This window comes from Podarcis vaucheri (genome assembly GCF_965113315.1).
Source record: "Podarcis vaucheri genome assembly, chromosome: Z".
In the NCBI taxonomy this organism is placed as follows: Eukaryota; Metazoa; Chordata; class Lepidosauria; order Squamata; family Lacertidae; genus Podarcis; species Podarcis vaucheri.
The window spans coordinates 38,709,455-38,737,422 of NC_138758.1; the positions used below are offsets into that span (position 1 = coordinate 38,709,455).

Genomic DNA, 27,968 nt, shown 5'->3' on the forward strand with positions numbered 1-27,968 from the left:
ATGCCAACTAAAAATTGACTAGAGTTAACTGAAAAGCAATAAAGTGCACTACCCTGCCCTGTGTTGGTTGTATTTATTTCTTTAAATGCTCCTCAAAGCTCAAGCAAAAAATGAGCTGGTTATAGGAGCACCTAACAATAACTTATTAATATTACTATTTAGTTAAGAGTGCTACATTAGGACCTGAGAGACCAGGCTTCAACACTCTCCTCAGCTGCAGGGTGACTTGTTGCCAGTCACAGCCTGGGTTGCTGTGATGATAAAAATGAGGAGGGGAAGAACATGCTAGCATTTCACTCCTCCGCTGCAAATACGGCTGTTGCTAGCAGCTCAGAACAGGTTCAGGATTTCAGGTTTAGGATTTCAGCTTAGAAGATGTAAGTACTTTGCAAGAGGTTTGAAAAGCGGAGAGAGGGTGGCCTGCCAAAACTCTTGGTGGGTTGGCTGTAACAAAGGGAGAGGTACCATGGCTGGTTCCTGTTTGTAGACCTAAGCCTGCTGCTCCTAAGAGAGGAGCAAAGAATCTTGTGATGTGAATGCTCTGTACACTGTAGGCTCAGGTTGTATATATGTGTAAATAAACCATATATCATAAAGACACTGCAGTCTTTGCTATGCCTAATTTACAAAGGAAATACACTTCGGGTAAGCACCTGGAACCCCTTGCACCACTAAGAGATCGGGGTGGCATGGAACAATATATGTATATAAAAATATAACATTTTTAAATCTAGAAAGCACCACCATGAGCAATGTGGTGCCTCCCAGATGTTTAGGACTACAACTCCCATGATTCCTGACCATTGGCCATGCTGGCTGGGAGTGATGAGAGCTGCAGTTCATAAAAATCTGGAGGAAACCAGCTTGGCTACCCTAGTTACATATCACAACAAATATCACACATATATATTCACATGAGCAAAATAAAACTTTTTAAATTGGGTGACCTTGATTCTCTCTTGACCCTCTCTTTACTTTTCATTTGATCACCACAATGCCATTGTTTACTGTTTGCATGCTTGAGAATTTTTAAAAGGCTGTTAGATCAGAACACCTTGGCTTGTGATAGGAACAGGTGAGGAAGAATGGTAGAGAAAAAGATACCTGAACGCTATCATGTGCTCTTCACAGTGTGTGCCATTTCTGCTGTCTTCTGTATCGGCATAACTGGCTGACACTGAGATGCCATCCCCCTCCAAAACCAGCCCAATGGGGAAAGAATGGAAGTCAGGTGTGGTGCTTGCTATGCGGAAGAACACGGAGAGAGTCTGCCCGTAACTAAGGCGCTGGTCACCCAGGAACCTCTCTAAGGATTGAGAGGGAAATTCAGAGGAAAGGCAAAAGTTAGATAGTTTATTTATCACACTGCATTTATATCCCATCTTTTCCTCCAAGCAGCTCAAAGTGGTCTACGTGGTTCTTGTCTCTTCCCATTTCATCCTCCACAATAACCCCATGGGTAGGTTAGGCTGAGAGATAGCAACTGGCAACTATCTCCCTGACAGCTTAATGGCCAAGAGGGGATTTGAAACCCCGACTCAGATATCCTAGGCTGACGCTCTAACCAATACACTATACTGGGGCTGGATGAACAAATATCTCTATTTCGGTTTCTATCAGTTTTTCAGTTTTCCAATTTTAAGTTCAGTTTGCCACTTTTCCACCAGCTGTTTGCGATTTATTATTATTTAAAAACATTGCAAAAAATTGTCAGCATCTGTCAACGCTGTACACATTTTTGCCCAATAAATACATGATTTGCAAGCAATTTTCCATAAGGAAATGCATTTTTCGATGTTGTTTTTCAGAAAAATATGCATTCTTAGGTACACTTTCCCCCCGTAACACACATGTCTTTTGGCTACAGAACCTGCATCAGAAAATTTGGCAAAGTGTGAATTTCAAAGGATAGCCTTGATGGTATTGTTCTGTGAAGTGTAAATTAGATAGGCTTCCATTAAAGTGTGGATTTAACACTTTGGGTTCCGCACCTTTGCCTCCATCACCCATTGATGAGGAATCTGACTCCTGGTCCCTGACATAGTCAAAGTGATGACCTCAAGCTGGAAGGATACTGGCACCACAAGCTACTCTTGCAGAACAGTGAGCATCGAGTGACCAGCTTGCTATGTGCTTTTGGGACCGGCCCCAAGGGCAAATTCCTTCCAGAGGGCCATTTGGACCTAGGGTCATTATGATAAACTGCAATGGAAGGAGCTAGCAGCCTTGGGAGAAGGAATTTTCATCACTTCCTGCTTTGCAGATACTATACCTGGCGCTATAAAATCAGCCTCTTCCTCCTCTTGCTCCAGGAAGATCTCTCCTCTAGTCCAGAGGAGGGGTACCTCCTGCTCACTTGGATTTACTGCTTTCCAGCCATCGTGTCCTAGTAAAAAACAACAAAACACAAGCAAAGAGAGAGATAGAGTGACAAAGCAAGTCTGGCTGACCTTGCAATTTAGCTCACTTTTGCCTACAAGGTTGAACCTAGGATCTTCTACATGCAAGACAGATGAGCTACAGCCCTTCCAAGAAGAACATGGGAAGCTGCCTTATACAGAGCGAGACCCTTTACTCTATCTAGCTCAGTATTGTCTGACGGGAAGCGGCTCTCCAGGATTTCATTCCCAGCCCTACCTGGAGATGCCACTGGGAGCTGAACCTGGGACCTTCTGTGTGTAAAGCGGGCACTCAATTAATATCCTTCCCTTCTTTCGCCATTCTTGCTCATGGAGGCCTGATGAAATTTCACCCTATAACTACATAGAATCATAGAATTGTAGAGTTGGAAGGGACCACAAGGGTCATCTAGTCCAACCTCCTGCAATGCATCTTTCACCCAACGTGGGGCTCGAACCCACAACCCTGTGACTGAGAGTCTCATGAGCTATTCATGTTGAAACAGGAACTGGAGCTCTGGAAGAATGGAAAAAAACCCAAACCAATTGTTACTTTGCACCACGATAGCCATGGGGAGAAAGCATCTGGATTCCAGACACTAAGAAATGTTATGGTATAAAGGCAAGCTATATGAACCAAGGAAAGGCATTACAACGAAATGTGTTGCTTCCCCTTCCATTTTAAGAATAATTGGAACAGATTCCAATACAATGGGTATTTCATGCTATCCCTATTTGGGTGTTTTTAAAAACATATTGTTAATCAGTTAATTATTTGATTGATGTATACACCACTTAAGGGACGCGGGTGGCGCTGTGGGTAAAACCTCAGTGCCTAGGACTTGCCGATCGCATGGTCGGCAGTTCGAATCCCCGCGGCGGGGTGAGCTCCCATCTTTCGGTCCCAGCTCCTGCCCACCTAGCAGTTCAAAAGCACCCCTAAGTGCAAGTAGATAAATAGGTACCGCTTTATAGCGGGAAGGTAAATGGCATTTCCGTGTGCTGCACTGGTGCTGGCTCGCCAGAGCAGCTTTGTCACGCTGGCCACGTGACCCAGAAGTGTCTCCGGACAGCGCTGGCCCCCGGCCTCTTAAGTGAGATGGGCGCACAACCCTAGAATCGGACATGACTGGCCCGTACGGGCAGGGGTACCTTTACCTTTTTTATACACCACTTAATTGTCAATTTGTCTGTGGCAGCCCCATAGCTGTGGAACTCTCTTCCCATAGAGATGCATCTGGCAGCTTATGCAACTTGTGATAAATGATAAGACACACCTCTTTATCCCAGATTTTGACACTTGAGATATATATCTGTAGGATCCACCTTATTTCTGTGACTGTAACTTGTTTTAACTGCTTTTAATATTGTTGTAATTGTTGTAACCTGCCCTGGGACCTTAGGGTGAGGAGTGGGTAATAAATTGTAATAATAGTATTAGTATTAGTAGTAGTAGTAGTAGTAGAAGAAGAAGTACTAATATGGATTCAAAGCAGATTACAAGAATAAAGGTTGCCATATTTTGAAGAGGACACATTTGTCAACTTCTATTTTTAACTATGGATCGCTATGACGACTCTACCCATGAAAAAGAGAACGTTTCCTGGAAAAGGAGGACATTTGGCAACCCTATCAATAAAAAATCCACCAAATAGTAAAGAAATAAACATCTACAATTAAATAAAACACATACACACAAAGACTGTCAGGGCCGGCCCAGGACATTCTGCCACTTGAGGCACAACAGAAAATGCTCCTGACTCAGCCTTCATAGCTCCCCCCACCCGAAGGCAGTGGGGAAGTAAAATGAGACCAGAAAGGAATGACTGGCAGCAGGCAGTGGTTTGCGGTGTGCTCCCTGGAGGCTGGATCTGCTACCAAAGGCAACTGCACCACCTCACCTCATGGGTAGCCTGGCCTGGCAGACAGTAATAGCATGTTCAGATTATTACGTTAACAGCTACGCACAGAATAATTCACACAGGTTTTCCATCGGAGCAGGAGCCCCTTGACCACTGGGCCCTGTGGGTTTTGACAGGTTCTATAATGAGCGTTCCTTGGGCTGCTCACCAGAGGGTGATCTTTCACACACAAGAGAGAGGTCTATGAACTTGCTTCAGCACCATCTTGGATGCTGGATGGCGACTGAGTGAGCTACTTGATAGGTTCACACAGAGTCCAAGCTAGGTTCACACAGAGGCCTTCAGCCAGTGCAGAATAAACCCCTGCTGTGCAAAGGGAGAACAGGAGACAGAAGGCCTCATATGCTCCATTGGGTTTACTTTGGGTCACCAGCTGTGTACTCGCCCACATGTCTCTCCACTGGCCAAACAGAAAGCTATAACTCAGCCAGATACAGCTCAGAATTAAATAAATTATGAGTGCTGGGTTTACACAGCTGCTTTTTCCTTTTATTGAAGTTGCTGAGCCATTGATGCTGTGCCATTGGGGAGGCTTTCACATACAGTGCTACCTTGGTTTACAACTGCTTTGGATTACAACTGTTTTGGATTACAACCACGTCAAACCTGGAAGTGCATGTCCCTTTTTTTGGATTACAACCCATTTATTATTATTACAACCAATTATTACAACCCATTGGCGAAAGCACGCCTTGGGTTACAACCTGTTTTTGTTTACAACCGGACCTTGGGAATGGATTATGTTTGTAAACCAAGGTACCACTGTAAAGTGAGCTATTTGCCTGGTCTCTGATGCTCTACAGTGCCACCCAAATAATGGCCAGATTTGGGTACTGCAGCTCAACAGTCCAGCCACACTTAGGCAATCTGGGGAGCCAATAGGGGCCTAGCTGGATTTATAGAACAGTTGCTTCAGGGTTGGCTCCTTATGCTGAGCAGCATGCTCAATGGGGCAGCTGCTTTAGAGATTAGTAAGTGAACTGGGATGCAGTGGCACATATCTGAGCGATTCATAGCAAGACTGACAGGGGTATGTGATTTTCAATTGCTAAAATGCAGCAATTGCAAAATGGTTGCTTCTTCCTGCTCTAGAGCAGGGGTAGCCAATTTGTCCTATGGCTTGTGTGGGATTCCAGCTCCCATCATCCCCAACTAGCATGCCTAATAGCCAGGGATGATGGGAACTATAGTCCAACAACACCTGCAAGGCATCACTTTGGCTATCCCTTAGGTAAGGTTACCAGATTTTTTTCAATGAATCCGGGGACACTTTTCAACTTCCTATTAGATAGATGGATTTTGTCAGGGGACTGATTTGTAAATCCGGGGACTGTCCCTGGGAAACGGGGACATCTGGCAACCTTACCTTAGGGTTGCCCTACGTCCGGAATTTCCCAGACATAGCCAGAATACTGCAGTCGGAAGCAGTGTCTGGGCGGAAACCGCTGAAATGTCTGGGAAGATCTGGATGTATGGCAACCAATGTTGGAAGTCTCAGGTTTTTTGTGGATTTCCTTAAAAACAGCTCAAAAAATTCTTCTTTTTTGAGATTTTGAGCTCAACAACTTTGGGCAAAACTAAAAGAAGCTCAACAACTTTGGCAAATATTGCCATATTTGAAATATGGTGTCAGGGAACTGCCATCGGAAGGAAGGGAGGTGGAAGGGCTCACACAGGTTGGGAGAGATTCAGCAGCTGAAGAGGGAACCAGCAGGGGGAGAGGAGGTGAGCTGAGGGGAAGTGAGCAGGAGGGATGGCTCAGAGACACTTCCAGCGAAAACAGTGGGGCGGTCTCAGGACCTCCTATAGGGACACCCACTCCTCGCCGGAAACTGTCACGCAGAGAGTCCAGAAGACGTGTTTCCGTTAAGGAGCTTTTATGTTGGAAACGATTCCGAAAGCAACCACTGTCGGAATCTGCCAGCGACTGACGGAGCCATGTTTAAGGGGCTCCGTTACAGACAGAGGTTTGTAAACTTGACCAAACTCTGAGGGACTTGGATTTTACGCACAAGCAGCTCATCATCCCATCACATATGGCAACCCTACATCCCTGCTCTAGAGAGTCCTATGCCTCACACTGACTCCACCCACAGACAGGAAGGCTGCCTTTTCAAAACTGCCAATCTGTGTTACCCTCATTCACACCTGTCTCAGTAAAAACTTGTAAAAACTAGTAGTGATGTGCAAGTGCTAATGCATACACCACTTTTGGCTTGAGAACTGGGCGGGCTCAGAAGGGGCTTAAGCATGACCACTGCCATGTGTATTGACTTTGAACGCAACCCCTACACAAACTGCCTGTACAGATTTTAATCCTTTAGTTTTCTTCTACAGGTATTTATTTATTTGTTGCTATTTTGCATAAACATGTGATGCCCTTGTGCACTTTACACTATGGACTTCTACTGCTTTAACTGTTTTTCTGTCTCTCCTGGGAGCCCTGGGATATAGTTGGGTTGAATGGAGCCTAGGGAAGTTCAACAGAAATCCTACCACTTTCACTAAACTACAACTCCTAGAATGATATCAAGGAAACTGCAGCTGTTAAAAGTGCTATAAGCCCAACTTAACGTTGTAGTGTGCAGATATACCCATATAGAAAAGTTCCCCAAATACCTTGGCTGAAGTCAGAGATGATATTGTGAACCTCATACCCCTGGGCCACTGTGCACGCTGTTGAATGGCCATAGCAGAAGCAGCTGGTGCAGCCAGTAGGGTTGTGGAGCTGTAGATTGAAGCTACCAGGTTGGCACCTGGACAACAAAGAGCATATGTCAGTCAGCTTCATGGAGCAGACCAATTTTTATTGACAGTGTATCTTTATCCATGGAAGATAAGGCTACCACCCACAGCGGCTAAATTCTCCCTCCACTGTTGGAGGCAGTATGCCTTTGAACCTCAGTTGCTGGGAATCACAGGTGGGGAGGATGCTCAGGTTGTACTTGTGGGCTTCCCATTGGGATATCTGGTTAGCCACCATGAGAACAGGATACTAGCCAGATGGGGCAGATCTGATCCAGACAGACTCTTCTTGTGTTCTTTGAGAGTCTTGGCTGCTCCCCAGATTCAGGCTCATGACACAGTGCCTGCTTGTTTGTTTGTTTGTTTGTTTGTTTGTTTTTAAAATCAGATGCAGAGAAATTTTGGCCCACCAGATGTTACAGAACTAAAACTCCTCTCATCCCTAGCCATTGGCCATGATTGCTGGGGCTGATGGGAGCTGTAGTTCAGCAATATCTGGAGGTGCTTTTATTCTCATCAATAAAAAAGACAGATCCCTCCTCTGAGGAGGTTACAGTCTTATGTTTGCACAGGGCTAGGAACAACAGAGGGAAAGGAAGAGAGGCGGGAGATCAAGATTACTCACCTGTTGCACAGGTACCCTTCTACCTTCTCTTTGCACCTGCAGTGTCCTGTGTTAGGGTCACATGTTCCTACGCTGCCAGCTGCATCACAAGCACAAGGCCTGAAAAAGAAGGCCAATGACACATACCGGTAAGTTGTGTCACTCAAACGAAGGCTGCAGTACAGCAGCGCCAGTTCCAGCATGTGCGATGTGACCAGAGCAAGGTATCCACATGCATCATGGCTGCTGGGGTGTGTGGCCTGGCCTGGCTGCCTCTTTGCCTGCTCTCTCAGTAAGGGGACTTTCCCAGACAACGTCTGAGAAGTGTTGAAAGAAGGGAACTAGGCGAGGCAGCCAACCTTGCAACAAGAAAGCGTTGCTGCCCGCTAGGGATGGACAAATGTGTCAGTTTTGGTTTCTCCTCCCCCCCCCATCTTAAATTCAGTTATTCACAATTCTGCAGCAATTATAGGTTTTATATCTTCCTATATACCGTATTTTTCGCCCTATAGGACGCACTTTTTCTCCTCCAAAAATGAAGGGGAAATCTGGGTGCATCCTATGGGGCAAATGCAGGCTTTCACTTAAGCTTGGAGAGCGAGAGGGGTCGGTGCACACCGACCCCTCTGGCTCTCCAGGCTTCAGGAACACATCCGCAGCCTAGGCAGCCCTGCGGGAGTTCCCGCAGGGCTTTCTAGGCTGCGGATAGCAGCCTGCCGCCCGGTGCGAGGGGTGCCCTGAAGCAGAGCGCCCCTCGCGCTGGGCAGACATCGGCCAGCCCCACAAGCTCGGGGGACAGCAAGGAGGCGCAGCGCCGCCATCCCGCTGTTCCTCGACCTGGTTCAGTTTCCCCGACCTGGTTTTTTTTGGGGGGGAAATAAAGGGGGGGAAATTCCTTTATTTCCCCCCCCAAAAAACTAGGTGCATCCTATGGGACGGAGCGTCCTATGGGACAAAAAATACGGTACATAAAAATGTAAGACTATCATTACATAATCCCCATCAGAGGATTCATAATTGCATGGAGAGGGAAGGCGCAGTTCTAGGGGGTCAATGTGGGTGGAATGGCAGGAGGGCTGGTGACAGGAGTGAACAAGGGCACAGCCCCTAGTAGATGTAAGAACAGTCAAGAAATTTGTTAGCATCTATTGTGAATTCCTCCTAATAAACACACTTTTATATGCAGTGTAGATTAACATGCATTTTTGCAAGCAATTTCTTCTAATGTAGCGCACTTTGTATGTTATTTTGCCCCAGTAAATGCGTTTTTATGTGCATATTTTCCTAATACATGCACTTTGGTTGGAGAATCAAACCAAAACACTCTGAGAAGTTAATTTTGAAAGGTAGCCATGTTTCGCTTTGTGTATTGATTTGAGAAGTGCACCTTCCCACTGAAATGCAAACAAAATTGAATTTCTTCACCATTCCTAGCATCAGCTCAGAAGAATGGGAACAGGTGGAGAGGAGTATGCTGAAGAGTGACAATGGCTTGGGGCCCAGGAGGAATCCCAGCTTCTACCACCTGAAGTGGCCACCTCACTTTGCCTAAGGGTAGAGCTAGTCCTGCCCCTGCCACAGTTCCAGGGGGATACTATTCCTCCTCCTCTCACCTGCACCCGCCTTCACTGAGGGAATGGAATCCATCTCGGCAACGCTCACACTTCCAGCCTGTCACCGTTGCTTTGCATTCACAGGCCCCTAAACTGTCACACTGGGGATTCAAGGAACCTGGGAAGATATAAAGTGTCAACAAAGGAACTGAGGAATCCGATTTATACTGAGTCAGACCATTGGCTCCATATAGCTCAGGATTATCTACATTGACTGGCAGTAGCTCTCCATTGTTGTGTAGTGGTTAAGAGCAGTGGACTCGTAATCTGGTGAACCAGGTTCGCTTCCCTGCTTCTCCACATGCAGCTTCTGGGTGACCTTGGGCCAGTCACACTTCTCTGAAGTCTCTCAGCCCCACTCACCTCACAGAGTGTTTGTTGTGGTGGAAGAAGGGAAAGGAGAATGTTAGCCACTTTGAGACTCCTTAGGGTAGTGATAAAGCGGGATATCAAATCCAAACTACTACTACTACTACTACTCTTCTTCTTCTTCTTCTTCTTCTTCTTCTTCTTCTTCTTCTTCTTCCAGGGTTTCAGGCAAGGGCATTTCCAACCCCACCTGGAGATGCCAGGGAGGAAGCTGGGGAGAGCAGCTGATTGCTAAACCACTCTGAGAATTTTAGCTCTGTGAGGGGAATGGTGGGTTTCCTAACAACTCTCACCTCCCTGTACAAAGGATACTTGGGGGGGGGGGGAGGGGAGAGCCATGGCTGTTTAAACTTAAAGTGGCATAATAATATGTGGGTGGAGTCTCTGTTGTGAACAATCTTGTATTAAAAACTCTCTCTCTCTCTCTCACCCTCTATATATATTCATGTGCTACCAATCAAAGAAGATAGCTAGGAGTTTTATGTCACTTCTCCCTTCCTACCCCCTACCCTTCATACTGCCTCCCCAATCTGCCTACCTGCTGGGTTGCAGCTGCAGGGCTGGCATGCCGCCTGGGTATCCCAGCGGTAGAAATTCTGGCGGCAGCGCTCACAGTGCGGGCCGTCCGTGTTGTCCTGGCAATTTCGGCAGTGGCCACCGTGCCCCGTGCGTCGGTATAACTCCCAGTCATAAAAGCACTCGTCTGATCGGCCGCTACAGTTGCATGCTGGGCCCAAAAAACCCCAAACAAACACAAGATTGTTTTGCCAAAACTTATTGTCTTAACTTTTATTGCCTTGGGGGCAGAGACTTCTCTGTTTTATTTTTGCTTACGGTATCCTGATTGCACTGTAGATTAATAATAATAATAATAATAATAATAATAATAATGGGTGCTCTCCAACATACTCAAGAGTAGACCCACTGAAATAAATTTTCCGAGGGGGAAAGGAACCCGGAACTATAGGTGGTCCTTCTGCTCTGAGGCTATTCCTTATACTGGAAATGACCACAGTTGCCAGACTCCAACATGCCACTTACGGAGACACTCGTTGGCAGCCTCAGCGGTGCCCCGTGCCCACGGGCGGTCCTGATAAAACGGCTGGCACAACTCGCAGTCTACCCCAGTGGTGTTGTGCTGGCAGAGGCAAACCAACTGATCCTCTTCATTTGGGATGCATTCACTAGCATGGCCATTACACTTGCACCTAGGAGAGACCCAAACATGGACAACTGACCCTTTCAGTATTATTCACCTCTTCAGTTAGGAACTTCTCCAAAGCAGGGTAGGCTATTTAAAACAAAAACAAACCCAACAACATTCTCTGCACTCCAGACCCCTCGTCTGTCCTGAATGCGCCTTTGTTGAAAATGAGGAAAATACATTCTTCTCCTCAAGGGAACACATATGCTAAGCAAAGTTTGAGAGATAGAACACAAATCAAGTCCATAGCACCCTTCACCTCTTTTATCCAGGGCTTATCCCTGACCCCTAATCCCAGGACTCGCTGTGCTTGGAGTCTCTGAGGGTGGCCTGTTCAGAAGAAAACAAATCCCAGCTGCTTGGGAGAAAGACTCAAGACAGATAAAGCCAGTGTGGTCCTTGCTGTGCTTTCATAAGACCACCCTCACCCTCCCATCCTCCTTTTTCTCTAGTGTGTTTTCTTAACACTGCAGCGGAAATGGGCAGAAAGAAAACCAGGAACGGGGGAGGTAGAATGGGGAAACATTTGGGACCATGATTTCCCCACTCCTATTTATCCCTCCCTCCACCCAAAGGACACATGTTTTGCTTCTTTAATCAGCAATCCTTATCCGGCCTCATTTGAAACACTGTCTGAACTACAGTAAAGCATGATTTGCATGCAGAAGGTCCCAGGTTCAATTCCTGTTATCTCCAGGAAATTGTAAAATAGCCATTTGCTGGGACCCAGGAGAATTTCTTTGATTCCAGATGTGGTGACCCCTCATGCCCCAAAAAGGGTAGTGGTCCTTGGGTTAGGATTTTACACTTGAGCCTTAAGAAGCGGGGATTCATAAGACAGCAGGAAGTCATGATTTAAGGTTGGCAACACTTTCCTTTTTCCCAGGTGAGAGCAATCACCCCTTCCCAATAAAAAAACTACCCTTTATGATTGTCCTTTTCTTCTTTCCGCCCACCTTACCTGCCCCCTACGGAGAAGTCTGAGATGGCATAGTAGTAAGACTGCAGCACCTTGGGATCCTTGAAGATGTCATCCCCAAAGGTATTTAGCCGGTCCAAAGAAATCTTCAAATCCGTCCCGGTCACCCACTCCTACAGAATTACACAGGATCAGTATTGACAATCCACTGGGACCGAAATGTATGCTTTTTTCCTATAAAAAATAGGTGTTGGTACTCACCATGAAGTTGTTACAGTAAGTGCCACACTTTTTAACAACAACAACAACAACAACGTGCCGGTATTGCGTACCCTTAAGTACCTCCTGGGGGGAAAGCACTGACCAAAATGAATGTTTGCAAAGGCTCAGATTCTAAGAGAAGAGGAGGAGCCTGGGACTTTGAAGGGTGGAGACAAGAACAGCAGATTGTTTTTGAAATATACTCTGAGTCCTGTAGTGATTTCATGCTCTTTATTGCAGCTTGTAAAACAGTGATTCAATTGCCCCCCAAACCTCAGGCTTTTATATACATTATTTACACAATGAGTCCTGTCTGATTGGGTGATTCTGCTTCCCTCCTGGAGCCTGATTGGTCTTTTCCTGCAGGCCAATCTGTTGTTGCATTCTAGAATCTTTCTTGCCTATTGTTCTAGGATTCAAGCTTAGTACATAACAGTTTTTGTTTGTTACTATTTTATATATTTTTGTGTTTTTATATTGTAAACTTCCCTGTGATCCTTGGATTAAGAAATGAATTATAGTAAGTGAGAAAGTAAGGAAATAGTAGGGGTGCAGGACATCTGATTGATGAAGAGCAGAAGGGCAGAGGCTTTTTAGAGTTCAAAGGCCACATTCCTACATGGGTTATATTTCTTGAACAAACCATTTAGAAGGTGTCAGTGGCTGTCAGTTCCATTCTGGATTCAGGGAGGCGGCCATGTTGGTCTGACGCAGTCAAAATAAATAAATAAAAATTTAAAAATTGTCCAGAAGCACCTTAGAGACCAACTACTGGACTATTTATTTATTTATTTATTTTAGTTCCATTCTGCTTAGTCTCAGCACTCACCAGGGAGGAGGACAGGGACAAAACTAGAATGGGCTGGCTTTGCTTGCCATTGGCTCTCTGGCTCCACCTACTGTTGGTCTCTCTGCCTTCCACCCTACCAGTCCCAGTGGACTGTACCCCAGAGGTACAGTCTTTTTCAGTCCACAGCACCCGTGACCAGTTACATTGTTTCTGTGACACCCCTGAGGGACCTATGAGCCCAGTTATGTCACCCCTTGCCTGCAGAGCCAGCAACCCCTCACCCCTTTTCAAACACTTTCCCTTGTGGACTGTTCCCTCAGCCTCCTCTCTCCCCTCTTCTTGGGAGTCCCCTGGACAGCTGCTACCCCTCCTGTACCCAAAAGAGGTGCCTCCTCACGTTGCCCCACCGGGGCCTGGGACAAGGATGCCCCCAGCCTTAGTGGCCCAACAGAGACTGGCCAAAGGTGAATGTGAGGCCAGTACCTTGGGAGGCAGCAATGGCAGCAGCAGGCACTGCCAGGCCTGCTTGGCAGAAAGGCTCCCCTTCAGCACCAGGCACTCAGCTCCCAGGCAGGCCTTGCACACAGCAAACGCTTGCTTGCTTGCCTACTCCAAGGTCACCTTAGCTCCTGGCAACCAGTACCCCCTGGCCAGCCCCAGAGGTACCATTTGCCAGGGGAGCGTGTGGCTGGGGATGAAACAAACAGCTGTGAAAGTCTTTGGGAGACAGAGATGTGAGAGGGCATGGGGGGGGGGGAGAGGAGCAGAGCATTGTTCAAGGCACCCAGGTTGCCATGGCACACTGACTGAAAACAACTGCTGTGGCCAACTGAAACCAACGGACTTCCTAGGTGCAGGGCCAGTCCACCTATGGGGCTGACTGAGGCAGCCACTTCAGGCAGCAGAACCTAAAGAGAGCATAAAGTGGCAGTAGCAGGTTCTGGCAAGGTCTCTCAAGATCTCACCAAAATCTCGCAATAACTCCTGTATACCGCAAAATCTTGCTGGAAACCACCATCACACTGTGGACACTGCTGCCTGACCAAGGTAAGGGAGGTTTGTGGGGAGCTGCACTGGTAGGCCGGCACCTTCCTGTTTTGCCTCACCCTGCCTGCATGGATGGATGGGTGAAGTTAAACTGAAACACAGTTCCAAGATTGGGGAACCTGTGGCCTTCCAGATGCCAGGCCCCTCCAGGCTGGTCTTTTATTGCAGGCAAATTCTGCAACATGTTCTTCACAAAATCATAGTGCCTTTCTGGTGGATTTATTCTAGAGTGGTACCTCGGGTTAAGAACTTAATTCGTTCTGGAGGTCTGTTCTTAACCTGAAACTGTTCTTAACCTGAGGTACTGTAGCCTTTTCGACGGGTGGGAAGAGCATTGCGCCCGGGGGAGGGAAGTGGGAGTGAGAAAGTAATTTTGAAAAGTCTTGAGGCTTGAGGCCTGCCTGGTGGGGGGAGGGGGTGACTGCACAGGTTTTAGGGTATCCTAACCTGTCCTCTCCTCCTTCAGTACCACTTTAGCTAATGGGGCCTCCCACTGCCACCGCACTGCTGCCACCCAATTTCTGTTCTCATCCTGAAGCAAAGTTCTTAACCCGATGTACTATTTCTGGGTTAGCGGAGTCTGTAACCTGAAGTGACTGTAACCTGAAGCATCTGTAACCCGAGGTACCACTGTATTTTGTTCTGCAGTGTTTCCTGATGATACTATCAGGCCGTTGTCCTTGTGTTAAGGGACCACCCACCCAGAGATTTGTACCTGGAGAATGGGACTCTGGTCAAAGCTGTAGGCACTAGGCCGGCCTTCAAGTGTGGAGAAGGCCACATTTCCCCCACTCAGTGGGGAAATGTCGCTGAACTCGTCTGTACAGAGCGCCACCCGCTCATCTTGGCCAGGCCGCAAGAACTGTCCTTCTGGCTTCCTGTATGTCTTCTCACACGAGGCGCTGTAATACTGGTAAGGGATCCAGGGGCTGTTAGAATGGCTCCGCTTATAGATGGCAAAGCTCTCTGGGCGGCTGGTGTGAAATTTCAACCTCACGTAGGTGATTTCATAAGATTTTCCTAAAAGGGGAGAAAATAAAGAATGGTCAAGTATTCTTAAGTGCTGCACTTTAATCACTCTTTATCTTCGGATGGGCTCTTTTTGTTAAAGTGATAAATTCTCCTCATCCATAGGGGAGATTTGTTATTTGGCCAGTCATCACCCTGTCCCTGAACAGGGAACACTCCATGCTACAACCTTTTTGTTGATGTGCCCTATTGTCTCTTCTAAAAAAAAAAATATTACCTTGCTTATAAACATTCTGCTCACTCCTTTCCTGGAAAACCTATCAGCTGGGGATAGGAGAATCTGTCAATTTCAGTTTCTTGTTTTTCCAGTCTTAAACTCATTTCTCCACATTTCCACATCATTTTGTGAATATCTTTTTTTTAACAAGTCCCCATGAAAATTCACCAGCATCTTAGGGAGAAAATTTCCTAATACACTTGTCTGTATATAATTTTGCCTAATGTACACACTTTTGCAATAAATTTCCCTTAAAATAATGCATTAAAAAAAAATATTTTTACTAATCTATGCATTTTCCTGCACACATGACCATCACTTACGGTTTTTTGTGTACGTAACTTGGTTTGAGAACTGCAATGCAAGATTTTGAGCATTTTGAAGGATGGCTAAGTTACGGTTAGTACAAATTATGGCCAGTTTGCCTTTAACTGTGAACTGAATCAATTTTCTCCAGCATCTCTATGTCTCGGCAGGACCGTCTAGTGTTCTTGGAATAAAACACAGAGAGTTCCACTTTCCCCGCTATCTCTTGGATCTAAATGTGAATGTTTATTTCTTCTTCTCCTTCTTCTGCCCTAAATCAACAAGCAAAGGTCTTTCATCCACAGAAAGCATCATGGCGCAGTGGCATCAGGGCTGTTCCGTGCCAGCAAAAGATGGAAAAAGCAGCTGGAACGGATTAAATCATTAAGGGCCATAATGCAGTTATAGCAATCAGAGGGTTTAAAACAACAAAAACAAAAAATAGTTACACCCTTGCCCGCATCAGTTCATCTGCTGAGGAAACTCAGAACTTCCCAGAGGATTCTTTGGCATGTTGTAGAATGCTTGTTCCTGTTAATGTGGGGTACTGCTGGCTGGGCTTCAGAGGTCTTACTGTCACATCATGTGAATTGACTTTATGTTCTGGGTATCAAAACCCAATCCATCTTCACAGGGAACTCTAGGAATTGTAGCTTTGAGAGGAGTAGCGTTATTCTAACAACTCTGCTTTTGACCTTTAAAGCCCTTCACGGCCTAGGACCCTCGTACCTACGGGACCGCCTCGCCTGGTATGCCCCACGGAGAGCCTCAAGGTCCATAAATAACAACACCCTAGTGGTCCCAGGCCCTAAGGAAGTTAGATTGGCTTCAACCAGAGCCAGGGCCTTTTCAGCACTGGCCCCAACTTGGTGGAACGCTCTGTCTCATGAGACCAGGGCCCTGCAGGATCTGATTTCTTTCCGCAGGGCCTGTAAGACAGAGTTGTTCCGCCTGGCCTTTGGCTTGGAGCCAATTTGATTCCCTCCCCCCCATTTTCTTTTTTCTTTTCCTTCTCCTGCAATGAGGCTACATTTTAATATTCCATTATTTTAATGTATTTTATTTTTGTTTTTAAGTTGTAATCATTCATCTTGTTTTTATTATTGCTTGTAAGCCGCTCTGAGCCCGGCCTTGGCTGGGGAGGGCGGGGTATAAATAAAAAATTATTATTATTATTATTATTAACTCTCACCACACAGAACAAGCTACAGTTCCCAGGAATATTTGGTGGGTGGGAGGAAGCCATGGCTGTTTAAAGCAGGGGTCAGCAAACTTTTCAGTGGTGGGCCAGTCTGCTGCCCCTCAGACCTTGTGGGGGGCCCGCACTATATATATATATATATATATATATATATATATATATATATATATGCAGGTTTTGGTGTCTTCGGGTGTCTTCCCGTGTAAGAGTCGGGGTGTCTGTGCGACGTTTCGACGAGGTCTCACTCGTCATCTTCAGGCTGGTGCTTTCGGCTTCTTGTTACTGGAACAGAGCAGAGTCTGGTGTTTGAGTTCCTATAAATACTGTTGAGGGGTGTGGTGTATAGCCTCCAACGTTCTGGGCAGAGAGGAAGTTCCTAGATTAGTGTGCCTTTTCTTCTTTTGTTCCTTAATTACTTGAGGGATATCTTGGGTGATTTCATGAGTGATATTCTGAATACCACTGGGTGGGTCATTAAGTGTAGATTAGTTGCTAAAGCTTTCGTGTCTTGACCTCTTGAGCTTGTGAAGAGTTTTTCTGAGAAGATGGCTGTGCTGCATTTAGTTGTGCTCTGGCTTGGCTTCGTGTATAGGGGCGAGCTGTGGTTTTGTGCCTTGTGCCAGCCAGATCTGTGTAGGGATTGCAGGGGGGTGCAGCATCCGGAGGTGCCACTATAGTTTGGCTACTGGATGGAGTCTGTAATATGTCTGTGGAGAGGGTCTGGGTTTGGGTCTGGTGTGGTTGATTGGTGACGGCGTTCTGTGTGCCTATGGTTCTGGTGTCGGTTTTTGTGGGGAGGGCTAATTTCCAGATGTCTGGCAGATGTCTGGCTCCTTCTATCTGTTTGTGTTGGTTAGGCAGTGGTTGGTCAGGTCCAGGATGTATTTGGGGGGGTTGTATTTGTTTTGAATGGCTGTCAAGGCTTCATTGTAGAGGCTCACCTCTACAAAATCTCGCTAAATTTCTCGCTAAGCAACTTCAGCCCTATGCAGAATCCATCGCTTCACACGTTACTAACTCCTTCCAGTTCATAGAAACAATAAAGAAACAATACCTACATCCCGATGACCTACTTGTGAGCTTCGATGTTGTATCTCTCTTCACTCAAGTGCCCATTAATGAAGCCTTGACAGCCATTCAAAACAAATACAACCCCCCCAAATACATCCTGGACCTGACCAACCACTGCCTAACCAACACGTACTTCATCCACAATGGACAAAGATACAAACAGATAGAAGGAGCACCTATGGGATCACCCCTCTCACCGGTCATCGCAAATTTGTACATGGAACACTTTGAAACCAATGCTTTAGACAAGTCAGAACACAAACCCAAACTTTGGCTCAGATATGTTGACGACACCTTTGTAATTTGGCCACACGGGAAAGAAAAACTAGATAGCTTCCTCACACATCTCAACAGCCTACACCCCAAAATACAATTCACTATGGAAATAGAAGACAACAACCAACTCCCCTTTCTTGACGTCCTAATCTACAAAAAACCTGATGGCTCCCTAGGACACACTATCTACCGGAAAAAAACACACACCAACCGCTACTTACATGCACAATCACACCACCACCCTGCACAAATAAACTCCGTAGCCAAGACTCTCATCTCCAGAACCAAACGCCTGGCTGACAAAGACCACTTGACAACTGAGTTACAGAATCTCTCAAATGTGTTAATCGCCAATGGATACCAGAAAAACAGGGTTACGAAGCTAATCCAAAAAGAAACACCCCCCAAAAACCAAGACACAGAAGAAAACAATGGCATGGCCCTCCTTCCTTATATCAAGGGCACTACAGACAAAATCAGCAAAATCCTCCATAAACACAATATCAAAACAGTCTTCTGCACCAACCAAAAAATAGCCAATATCCTCAGAAACCCAAAAGACAAAATCCAGCTGGAAAACCAAGGGGTCTATGAAATACCCTGCAAAGTCTGCCCAGCCACGTACATTGGACAAACAAACAGACGAATAAATGCACGTATCGCAGAACACAAGAATGCCGTCAAAAAAGAAGAAAAAACTTCCTCTCTTTTCCAACACATGAAAGAAACAGGACACGAAATTAATTTTGCAGATTCCAAATTGCTCTTTAACATGGAACATCACCACAAGAGAATAATCATGGAAGCCATCGAGATAGAGAAACACCCTCACAACATGAACAAGCGTGACGACACGTCCCGCCTGCCAGACATCTGGAAATTAGCCCTCCCCACAAAAACCGACACCAGAACCATAGGCACACAGAACGCCGTCACCAATCAACCACACCAGACCCAAACCCAGACCCTCTCCACAGACATATTACAGACTCCATCCAGTAGCCAAACTATAGTGGCACCTCCGGATGCTGCACCCCCCTGCAATCCCTACACAGATCTGGCTGGCACAAGGCACAAAACCACAGCTCGCCCCTATACACGAAGCCAAGCCAGAGCACAACTAAATGCAGCACAGCCATCTTCTCAGAAAAACTCTTCACAAGCTCAAGAGGTCAAGACACGAAAGCTTTAGCAACTAATCTACACTTAATGACCCACCCAGTGGTATTCAGAATATCACTCATGAAATCACCCAAGATATCCCTCAAGTAATTAAGGAACAAAAGAAGAAAAGGCACACTAATCTAGGAACTTCCTCTCTGCCCAGAACGTTGGAGGCTATACACCACACCCCTCAACAGTATTTATAGGAACTCAAACACCAGACTCTGCTCTGTTCCAGTAACAAGAAGCCGAAAGCACCAGCCTGAAGATGACGAGTGAGACCTCGTCGAAACGTCGCACAGACACCCCGACTCTTACACGGGAAGACACCCGAAGACACCAAAACCTGCATTCCTGTACCCGTGAAAATCTACGAAAGCATATATATATATATATATATATATATATATATATATATGCAGGTTTTGGTGTCTTCGGGTGTTTTCCCGTGTAAGAGTCGGGGTGTCTGTGCGACGTTTCGACGAGGTCTCACTCGTCATCTTCAGGCTGGTGCTTTCGGCTTCTTGTTACTGGAACAGAGCTCTGTTCCAGTAACAAGAAGCCGAAAGCACCAGCCTGAAGATGACGAGTGAGACCTCGTCGAAACGTCGCACAGACACCCCGACTCTTACACGGGAAAACACCCGAAGACACCAAAACCTGCATTCCTGTACCCGTGAAAATCTACGAAAGCATATATATATATATATATATATATATATATATATATATATGCAGGTTTTGGTGTCTTCGGGTGTCTTCCCGTGTAAGAGTCGGGGTGTCTGTGCGACGTTTCGACGAGGTCTCACTCGTCATCTTCAGGCTGGTGCTTTCGGCTTCTTGTTACTGGAACAGAGCAGAATCTGGTGTTTGAGTTCCTATAAATACTGTGGAGGGGTGTGGTGTATAGCCTCCAACGTTCTGGGCAGAGAGGAAGTTCCTAGATTAGTGTGCCTCTTCTTCTTTTGTTCCTTAATTACTTGAGGGATATCTTGAGTGATTTCATGAGTGATATTCTGAATACCACTGGGTGGGTCATTAAGTGTAGATTAGTTGCTAAAGCTTTTGTGTCTTGACCTCTTGAGCTTGTGAAGAGTTTTTCTGAGAAGATGGCTGTGCTGCATTTAGTTGTGCTCTGGCTTGGCTTCGTGTATAGGGGCGAGCTGTGGTTTTGTGCCTTGTGCCAGCCAGATCTGTGTAGGGATTGCAGGGGGGTGCAGCATCCGGAGGTGCCACTATAGTTTGGCTACTGGATGGAGTCTGTAATATGTCTGTGGAGAGGGTCTGGGTTTGGGTCTGGTGTGGTTGATTGGTGACGGCGTTCTGTGTGCCTCTGGTTCTGGTGTCGGTTTTTGTGGGGAGGGCTAATTTCCAGATGTCTGGCAGGCGGGACGTGTCGTCACGCTTGTTCATGTTGTGAGGGTGTTTCTCTATCTCGATGGCTTCCATGATTATTCTCTTGTGGTGATGTTCCACAGCTCGCCCCTATACACGAAGCCAAGCCAGAGCACAACTAAATGCAGCACAGCCATCTTCTCAGAAAAACTCTTCACAAGCTCAAGAGGTCAAGACACAAAAGCTTTAGCAACTAATCTACACTTAATGACCCACCCAGTGGTATTCAGAATATCACTCATGAAATCACTCAAGATATCCCTCAAGTAATTAAGGAACAAAAGAAGAAGAGGCACACTAATCTAGGAACTTCCTCTCTGCCCAGAACGTTGGAGGCTATACACCACACCCCTCCACAGTATTTATAGGAACTCAAACACCAGATTCTGCTCTGTTCCAGTAACAAGAAGCCGAAAGCACCAGCCTGAAGATGACGAGTGAGACCTCGTCGAAACGTCGCACAGACACCCCGACTCTTACACGGGAAGACACCCGAAGACACCAAAACCTGCATTCCTGTACCCGTGAAAATCTACGAAAGCATATATATATATATATATATATATATATATATATATATATATATATTGGGGGGGGGGGATGAACCAATTCCCATGCCCCACAAATAATCCAGAGATGCATTTTAAATAAAAGCACACATTCTACTCATGTAAAAACATGCTGATTCCAGGACCGTCCGATTGGGCCGGATTCGGCCCGGGCCTTAGTTTGCCAACCCATAGTTTAAAGCAAGGGTCAGCAAACTTGTTATGTACTGAGTTGAATAGGATCCAAACTGCAGCAGTCTGACTGGTCCTAGAACAATAGGATCCAAAATGCAGCAGTCTGATTGGTCCTAGAACAATAGGATTCAGAATGCAGCAATCTGATTGGTCCTAGAACAATGCAGCCGTATGATTGGTTGGCAGGAACCACCCAATCCTGCTCCAGATAGAAGTGAATCCACAACCTGATTGGCTTACAGTAGAATTCTGGAATTAGCCAATCATGTGCAGCCCATTGTGTAAATAATGTATATAAAGCAGATACTGTGAGGGGACTTCCATTCATTCCTCCTCACCACTATGAGCTGAATAAAGAGCATGAAATCACTTTGCGACTCTGAGTATATTTCAAAACTTTTTCAGCAGGGGGTCCGCCCACTGTCCCTCAGACCTTGGGGGGGGGCAGCGGTCTATATTTTGGGGGGAAAGTATGAACGAATTCCTATGCCCCACAAATAACCCAGAGATGCATTTTAAATACAGTGGTACCTCGGGCTATGTACTTAATTTGTTCCGGAGGTCCGTTCTGAACCTGAAACTGTTCTTAACCTGAAGCACCACTTTAGCTAATGGGGCCTCCTGCTGCCCCCGGAGCATGATTTCTGTTCTCATCCTGAAGCAAAGTTCTTAACCCGAGGTACTATTTCTGGGTTAGCAGAGTCTGTAACCTGAAGCATATGCAACCTGAAGTGTATGTAATCCAAGGTACCACTGTAAAAACAAACATTCTACTCATGTAAAAACACCAGGCAGGCCCCACAAATAGCCCAGAGATGCATTTTAAATAAAAGGATACATTCTACTCATGTAAAAACACGCTGATTCCCGGACCGTCTGTGGGCCGGATTTAGAAAGCGATTGGGCCAGGATCCGGCCCCCAGGCCTTAGTTTGCCTACCCATGGTTTAAAGTGATACTATAGTGCTTTAAATGTATAGTGCAGAGTGGGGCCTTATTCTTTCAGTGGAAAATATTTGGTGGGAAGTATGTAGTGCCTGGAGTGCCTGGCTTGCTCTGGTCCATGGGGTCACGAAGAGTCGGACATGACTAAACGACTAAACAACAACAACAACATATAGCGGCAGGTGAAAGGCCAAAGCCACCGACCCCTGTTTGCAGCTCAACCACTAATTCCTTTCATTCCCACTGTTGGTTCGCGGGGACCTCTAAGTTGCCCTGCTACCTATCCACTTCACTTTTCCTTTCAGGGACAGACATTTCCCCCTCTAAGTTTCAGTGACCTTTCAAGGGACTGCGTCAGAGCCTGAGGGTGCTGCACAGTGACGCCAGCCTGCCGAAAATAGTCCTCAAGAATTAGATCAACATGTGCACTGCTAGCCATTTTTTGGGTTGGAAAGAAGGTGACACAGTGTCTGTTTCCCCTTGTGGTGAGCAGAAACAGGATTTCTCAGTTCCTTCATCCAGCGTTCATATTTTTTATTTTTTTATAAAAAGACAACAACCACCAAATCTTTTGTCAGCCGCAAGGGAAAGAATGCAACCAGTGAAGAGCCACTTCCCCGCTGCAAAATTATTTGCGATGAAAAAAGACGGCACAATCAGCTAGCCTCATTTGAGACCCTAATGAATCCAAAATGTTGAGAAAAGGCAATTATTCTGGGACTAAGGGGTGGGGGAAACAAACACTTAACTGCACCCATATGAAAAATGTCTGTGAAGGAGCTGGGACAATGCAAGAACCTTGCAGGCATGTGTTGAGTTAACCAACGGCTACTGCAAGGGTAGACGTCAGCATCTGTCATTGATTAGCAAGTAAAAGATGAGATTTTGAATCCACCAACAGACTTTCTGTGCCCCTCACTTGGGCAGGGTAGGGGATTGGCAAGTAACCCTGGAACAGATGAGGGGGAGATGTCTGTTGTAGGCGTTTCTGCGTCAAAAACAATGAGCAATTGAAAGCTCTTGTGAGTGCTAAGGAGTGAGTTTTTTTCTGGCGATACTGAAGGGTATGCAGTACCAGTACCTCTTTTTCTAGAAGAAAAACACTGGTGCTAAGCATTAAGTCACTGAGGAAGTGATCCCACTGCCCTACTACACTGTTCTTTCAGTTGGCCCATGCACAACTGAAGATGCACAATCAGACCTGCTTGATGGATTCCTGATCCATTCATGCAGTGGAATTGTGTCTCTGCATGAGTCAATTTTCTGAGCCCAACAAGAACAGTGACTCATGCAGAAAATGAAGCTGGTGGTCCTCAAAACTGCACTGATTTTAACCACAGATTTCAAAACAGAACTGATTGGAAGGAGTTTGTTGGGAATTTTGAGCAACAAGGCTGCTGTTAGTATTTAAAACAAACATTGTGTCCCCACCCCTCAGCATCTAGTATTTAGACGCATTCTGCTTCCAAAGTTTGATCCTTAGCTCTCATGGTTAACAGCTGAATTTTGAAATAGATCTAGGGGACCACAGTATGTTAGTGAATGGTGGAAATTAATTAACGGTAGTATTTAGATAATATTTGGAACATTGAAGGGAAGACTCCAATCTCTGCTGAGAGGTACACACAATTACAGCGGGTTTCAGGCTCTCATCTAGGGTTGTGTTTCTGTTGAGAATCAAGATGTGGAGGAGGCTGTAGTGTCTATAAGAAATATGGCTTAATTACAGGCAAGTTCCCATTTACACATGCACTGTTTGCATGTGACTGTGCACATATGCCGTGCCAGAATTCTGGAAGTGAATCCTGTAATTGCACCCTGAAGGGTCCTCTTGGCTCAAGAAGAGGCTTTCTCCAGAGCCCAAAGAGGACGTCCTCTTAGGGTGCTGGGGAGGGTCTCTTCAGGAGCCAGTGCCACAGCAGGGCTTTGCTGAGACCTCCTACCTAACAGCTGATGTGGGGGGTAGAGCAGTAGGAACTGCAAGCCACTGGCTTGTCCTCTGTGGGCTCTGGGATGGGTCTTCTCGGGAGCCAGGAGGACTCTCCAGGTGCTCCCCATTTTATGCGATTTCACGTATGCATACGGAGGTTCAGAATGTAACCCCCACATAAATACACATATTTACAGCTGAGTTTAGATGAAGGAGGTGCAGATCTTACAGCATTGCCATCTCACAGCACAGTCTGCCTCATTTTCAGTCTGCCTCCACAGTCTTATTTTCCTTCCCAAACCTTTCTCTGCCTGAAATACACTCAGAGTCGCAAAGTGATTTCATGCTCTTTATTCAGCTCATAGTGGTGAGGAGGAATGAATGAAAGTCCCCTCACAGTATCTGCTTTATATACACTATTTACACAATGGGCTGCACATGATTGGCTAATTCCGGAATTCTACTGTAAGCCAATCAGGTTGTGGATTCACTTCTATCTGGAGCAGGATTGGGTGGTTCCTGCCAACCAATCATACTGCTGCATTGTTCTAGGACCAATCAGACTGCTGCATTCTGAATCCTATTGTTCTGGGACTAATCAGACTGCTGCAATTTGGATCCTATTGTTCTAGGACCAATCAGACTGCTTCAGTTTGGGTCCTATTCAACTCAGTACATAACACTGCCCCAGTAATCACAGACCCAAGGTGTTCTCAGGGATGGGCCATCAACACTTCTTGTCAACTGCCTCTATCCTGGGTGAGGCCCTGACCTGGAAAAAGAGCTTAGCCTGTATTTTTCCACTGGCCTGGAATCTCCCCTTCAATACTCCAAATATTATCTAAATACTACTGTTTATTAATGACAATATATTAATGATTCCTTTGGAAGAAGGTAAGGATTTTTTGCTGGTCTGGATCGCACCATCGAATTCAGCATCCTCGTTGTATCAGTGGTCCACAGATGACTCTGAGAAGCCTATTTGCAGGGGATAGAGATAGGCTTTCCTTTGTGGAGGCGGTAGTGTGTTTTGGTGAGTTTTCAACATCCTGTTTAAAAATAGCAATGGTATTTACTTTGCCACTGTTAGACTCAACTGCAATTTGCTCCGGTTGCCGGAAAATGTGTTGTTCTTCAGCTAAGACAATGTGTACTTCTCCCACCTCCAACAGAGCCTGCGGGGATTGCAATCTCTCATAGATTGCCTACAGCCCTACACTAAGATGTTGCCAGGCTGTAACTCCTATCATCCCTCACCATTGACCATGTTGGTGGGAGCTCATGGGAGTTGGAAGCAAGCAACACTCAGAGGGCCACAGGTTCCTCCAGGGCAAGCCCAAACAATTTGCTGCTACAATTCCCTGAGTGGTTTAACAGTCAATCCCTTTTCACAGGGAAATTCTAACTCTGTGAGGGGAACAGGGGTCACCTTAAGATTCTCAGCACTTTTAACAAACTATAGCTCACTATAGCTCAATCTTTTTGGGCAATCTGTTTCTGCTTAAAGCAGTATCATAGTGCTTTAAATGTATGGTGTAAATGTGGCCTCTGGGAACAGATTTTCTGTGAGGGAGGAGTAACAGAAACAAATGACAACCAAGTTCTGCTTCAGTGGACACCAGCTTGTTCCTAGTACAGTGGTACCTCTAGATATGAACGGGATCCGTTCCGGAGCCCCGTTCGCATCTAGAAGCAAACGTAACTAGCGACGGCACGTCTGCACACGTGTGTGTCGCTTTTTGCCGCTTCTGCGCATGCGCGTGACGTCATTTTGAGCGTCTGCGCGTGCGCAAGCGGTGAAACCCAGAAGTAACGCACTCCGTTACTTCCGGGTTGCCGCGGAGCGCAACTCAAACACGCTCAACTCGAAGCATATTCAACCCGAGGTATGACTATAGTCACATTCCTGTCCCCGTCCTCCCATGTCATGTCATGTCTAAGGGCTTTTAGAGAAGCTGTCTCTAAAACACATATTGTCTTTTCCTTGAAACACAGTACTGGGTCAAGCGGGGGAAAGTCTGGTTTAACAGAGGTGTCAGAGATTGGAGCTAGGCCAGCTCCTTTCATCCTAAGTAGAATGGCCAGTCCAAACATCCTGTCAATTTGTAACAGATGTGGGCGCGTTCACAGGGGGTTGGGAAAGGAGTGACCTCTTTCAGAAGCAGACTATTCCAAACTCTCTTGGCCTAAAGGGCCTCTCTTCCCTTGGGACTCGATGGCCATCGCTTGAACCTCCAACCCTCCACCCACCCCCTCCAGTTTTGCCATCTGGGAAGGGCAACAGTACAGCCCCCCCAAACATAGACCATGCTAAATAGACACACACATAAAATTTTGTCCTCAGAGATTCAGGCTAGAGCAGTTACTGCTTATTTGTTTAGCAGTCATCAGAGATCATTCCATAATTGCAATGGAGCCAAGATTTGGGAGGGCAACAGGATATAAGGATATAATGAAATTGCTCAAAGCTAGCGAGGCACCAAGATGGTATGTGTGTTGCTATTGCTATAGTTACCAAATATATAGTAACTATACAGTTATCCCCCCACTTATGTGGGAGTTATAATTAGGGTTACCAGACGTCTCTGTTTCCTGGGGACAGTCCCCAGATTTGTGAATAAGTCCCTGGAAAATTCCATCCCTGGAATGTCCCCAGATTTCATCAAATGTCCCCGGGAAACGCAGCAGCGGCAGTCTCAGCAGCCCGGAGCAGTTTCCGTGCGCCGCTCTGGTTCGCCAGAAGTGGCTTAGTCATGCCAGCCACATGACCCAGAAGCTGTACGCCACCGGCTCCCTCGGCCAATAAAGCGAGATGAGCGCCGCAACCCCAGAATCAGCCACGACTGGTCCTAATGGTCAGGGGTCCCTTTACCTTTAAGAGGGTGGTCTTCTCATCTCGGCAGTTCAGGACCACATGACCCAGAAGCTGTATACCGGCTCCCTTGGCCAGTAAAGCGAGATGAGTGCCGCAACCCCAGAGCTGGCCATGACTGGACCTAATGGTCAGTGGTCCTTTTACCTTTATCTTTACACCTGAGTTTAGATTAAGGGGGGTGCAGATCTTACAGCATCGTCATCTCAAGAGACATTTGTCCTTCATAGCAGCCCAGCACTGCAGACAGAGCCATCCTAAGCACCACCCCTTTATTCTTGCTTCCCAGCCAGTCCTAATAGCTGATGGCCTCCTGCTCCTGGATGGTGTTCTCTCTTTTTTCTTCTTCACCTTCCCAGAATACATAGCCAATTGCAACACCTCCTGTCAGCTCCCCCCACCCTTCTTCTATATTCTTGTATGGCATTAGGGCAAGGCTAAGAGGGTGGTTAGGGATGCTGGTGGCGCTGTGGGTTAAACCTCAGAGCCTAGGGCTTGCCGATCAGAAGGTCGGCGGTTCAAATCCCCGCGACGGGGTGAGCTCCCGTTGCTCGGTCCCTGCTCCTGCCAACGTAGCAGTTTGAAAGCACGTCAAAGTGCAAGTAGATAAATAGGTACTGCTCCAGCGGGAAGGTAAACGGCATTTCCGTACGCTGCTCTGGTTTGCCAGAAGCGGCTTAGTCATGCCAGCCACATGACCCAGAAGCTGTACGCCACCGGCTCCCTCGGCCAATAAAGCGAGATGAGCGCCGCAACCCCAGAATCAGCCACGACTGGTCCTAATGGTCAGGGGTCCCTTTACCTTTAAGAGGGTGGTCTTCTCATCTCGGCAGTTCAGGACCTCAATACACACTGCCCAGGCTTGCACCCCAGGGAGGTCACTTCGGTGCTTCTAACACAGCCATTTGACTTCATCCCTGGAGGTACACTCCATTGTCTCTCGAGAC

At 46.4% G+C, this 27,968-nt stretch overlaps 1 protein-coding gene across 1 annotated transcript in view; it reads right to left on the minus strand.

Moving 5' to 3' along the window:
- The window catches only part of LAMC3 (laminin subunit gamma 3), a 71,933-nt gene that overhangs the window by 41,340 nt on the left and 2,625 nt on the right, over positions 1-27,968 (minus strand). The window contains exons 2-10 of the mRNA XM_082208093.1: positions 14,589-14,893; positions 11,818-11,948; positions 10,694-10,860; positions 10,191-10,379; positions 9,284-9,401; positions 7,692-7,790; positions 6,941-7,077; positions 2,273-2,386; positions 1,105-1,306 (exon numbers count right to left, since the gene is read on the minus strand). Of these exons, the coding sequence (XP_082064219.1) occupies positions 1,105-1,306; positions 2,273-2,386; positions 6,941-7,077; positions 7,692-7,790; positions 9,284-9,401; positions 10,191-10,379; positions 10,694-10,860; positions 11,818-11,948; positions 14,589-14,893 (1,462 nt within the window). The remainder of the gene's footprint in view (positions 1-1,104; positions 1,307-2,272; positions 2,387-6,940; positions 7,078-7,691; positions 7,791-9,283; positions 9,402-10,190; positions 10,380-10,693; positions 10,861-11,817; positions 11,949-14,588; positions 14,894-27,968) is intronic.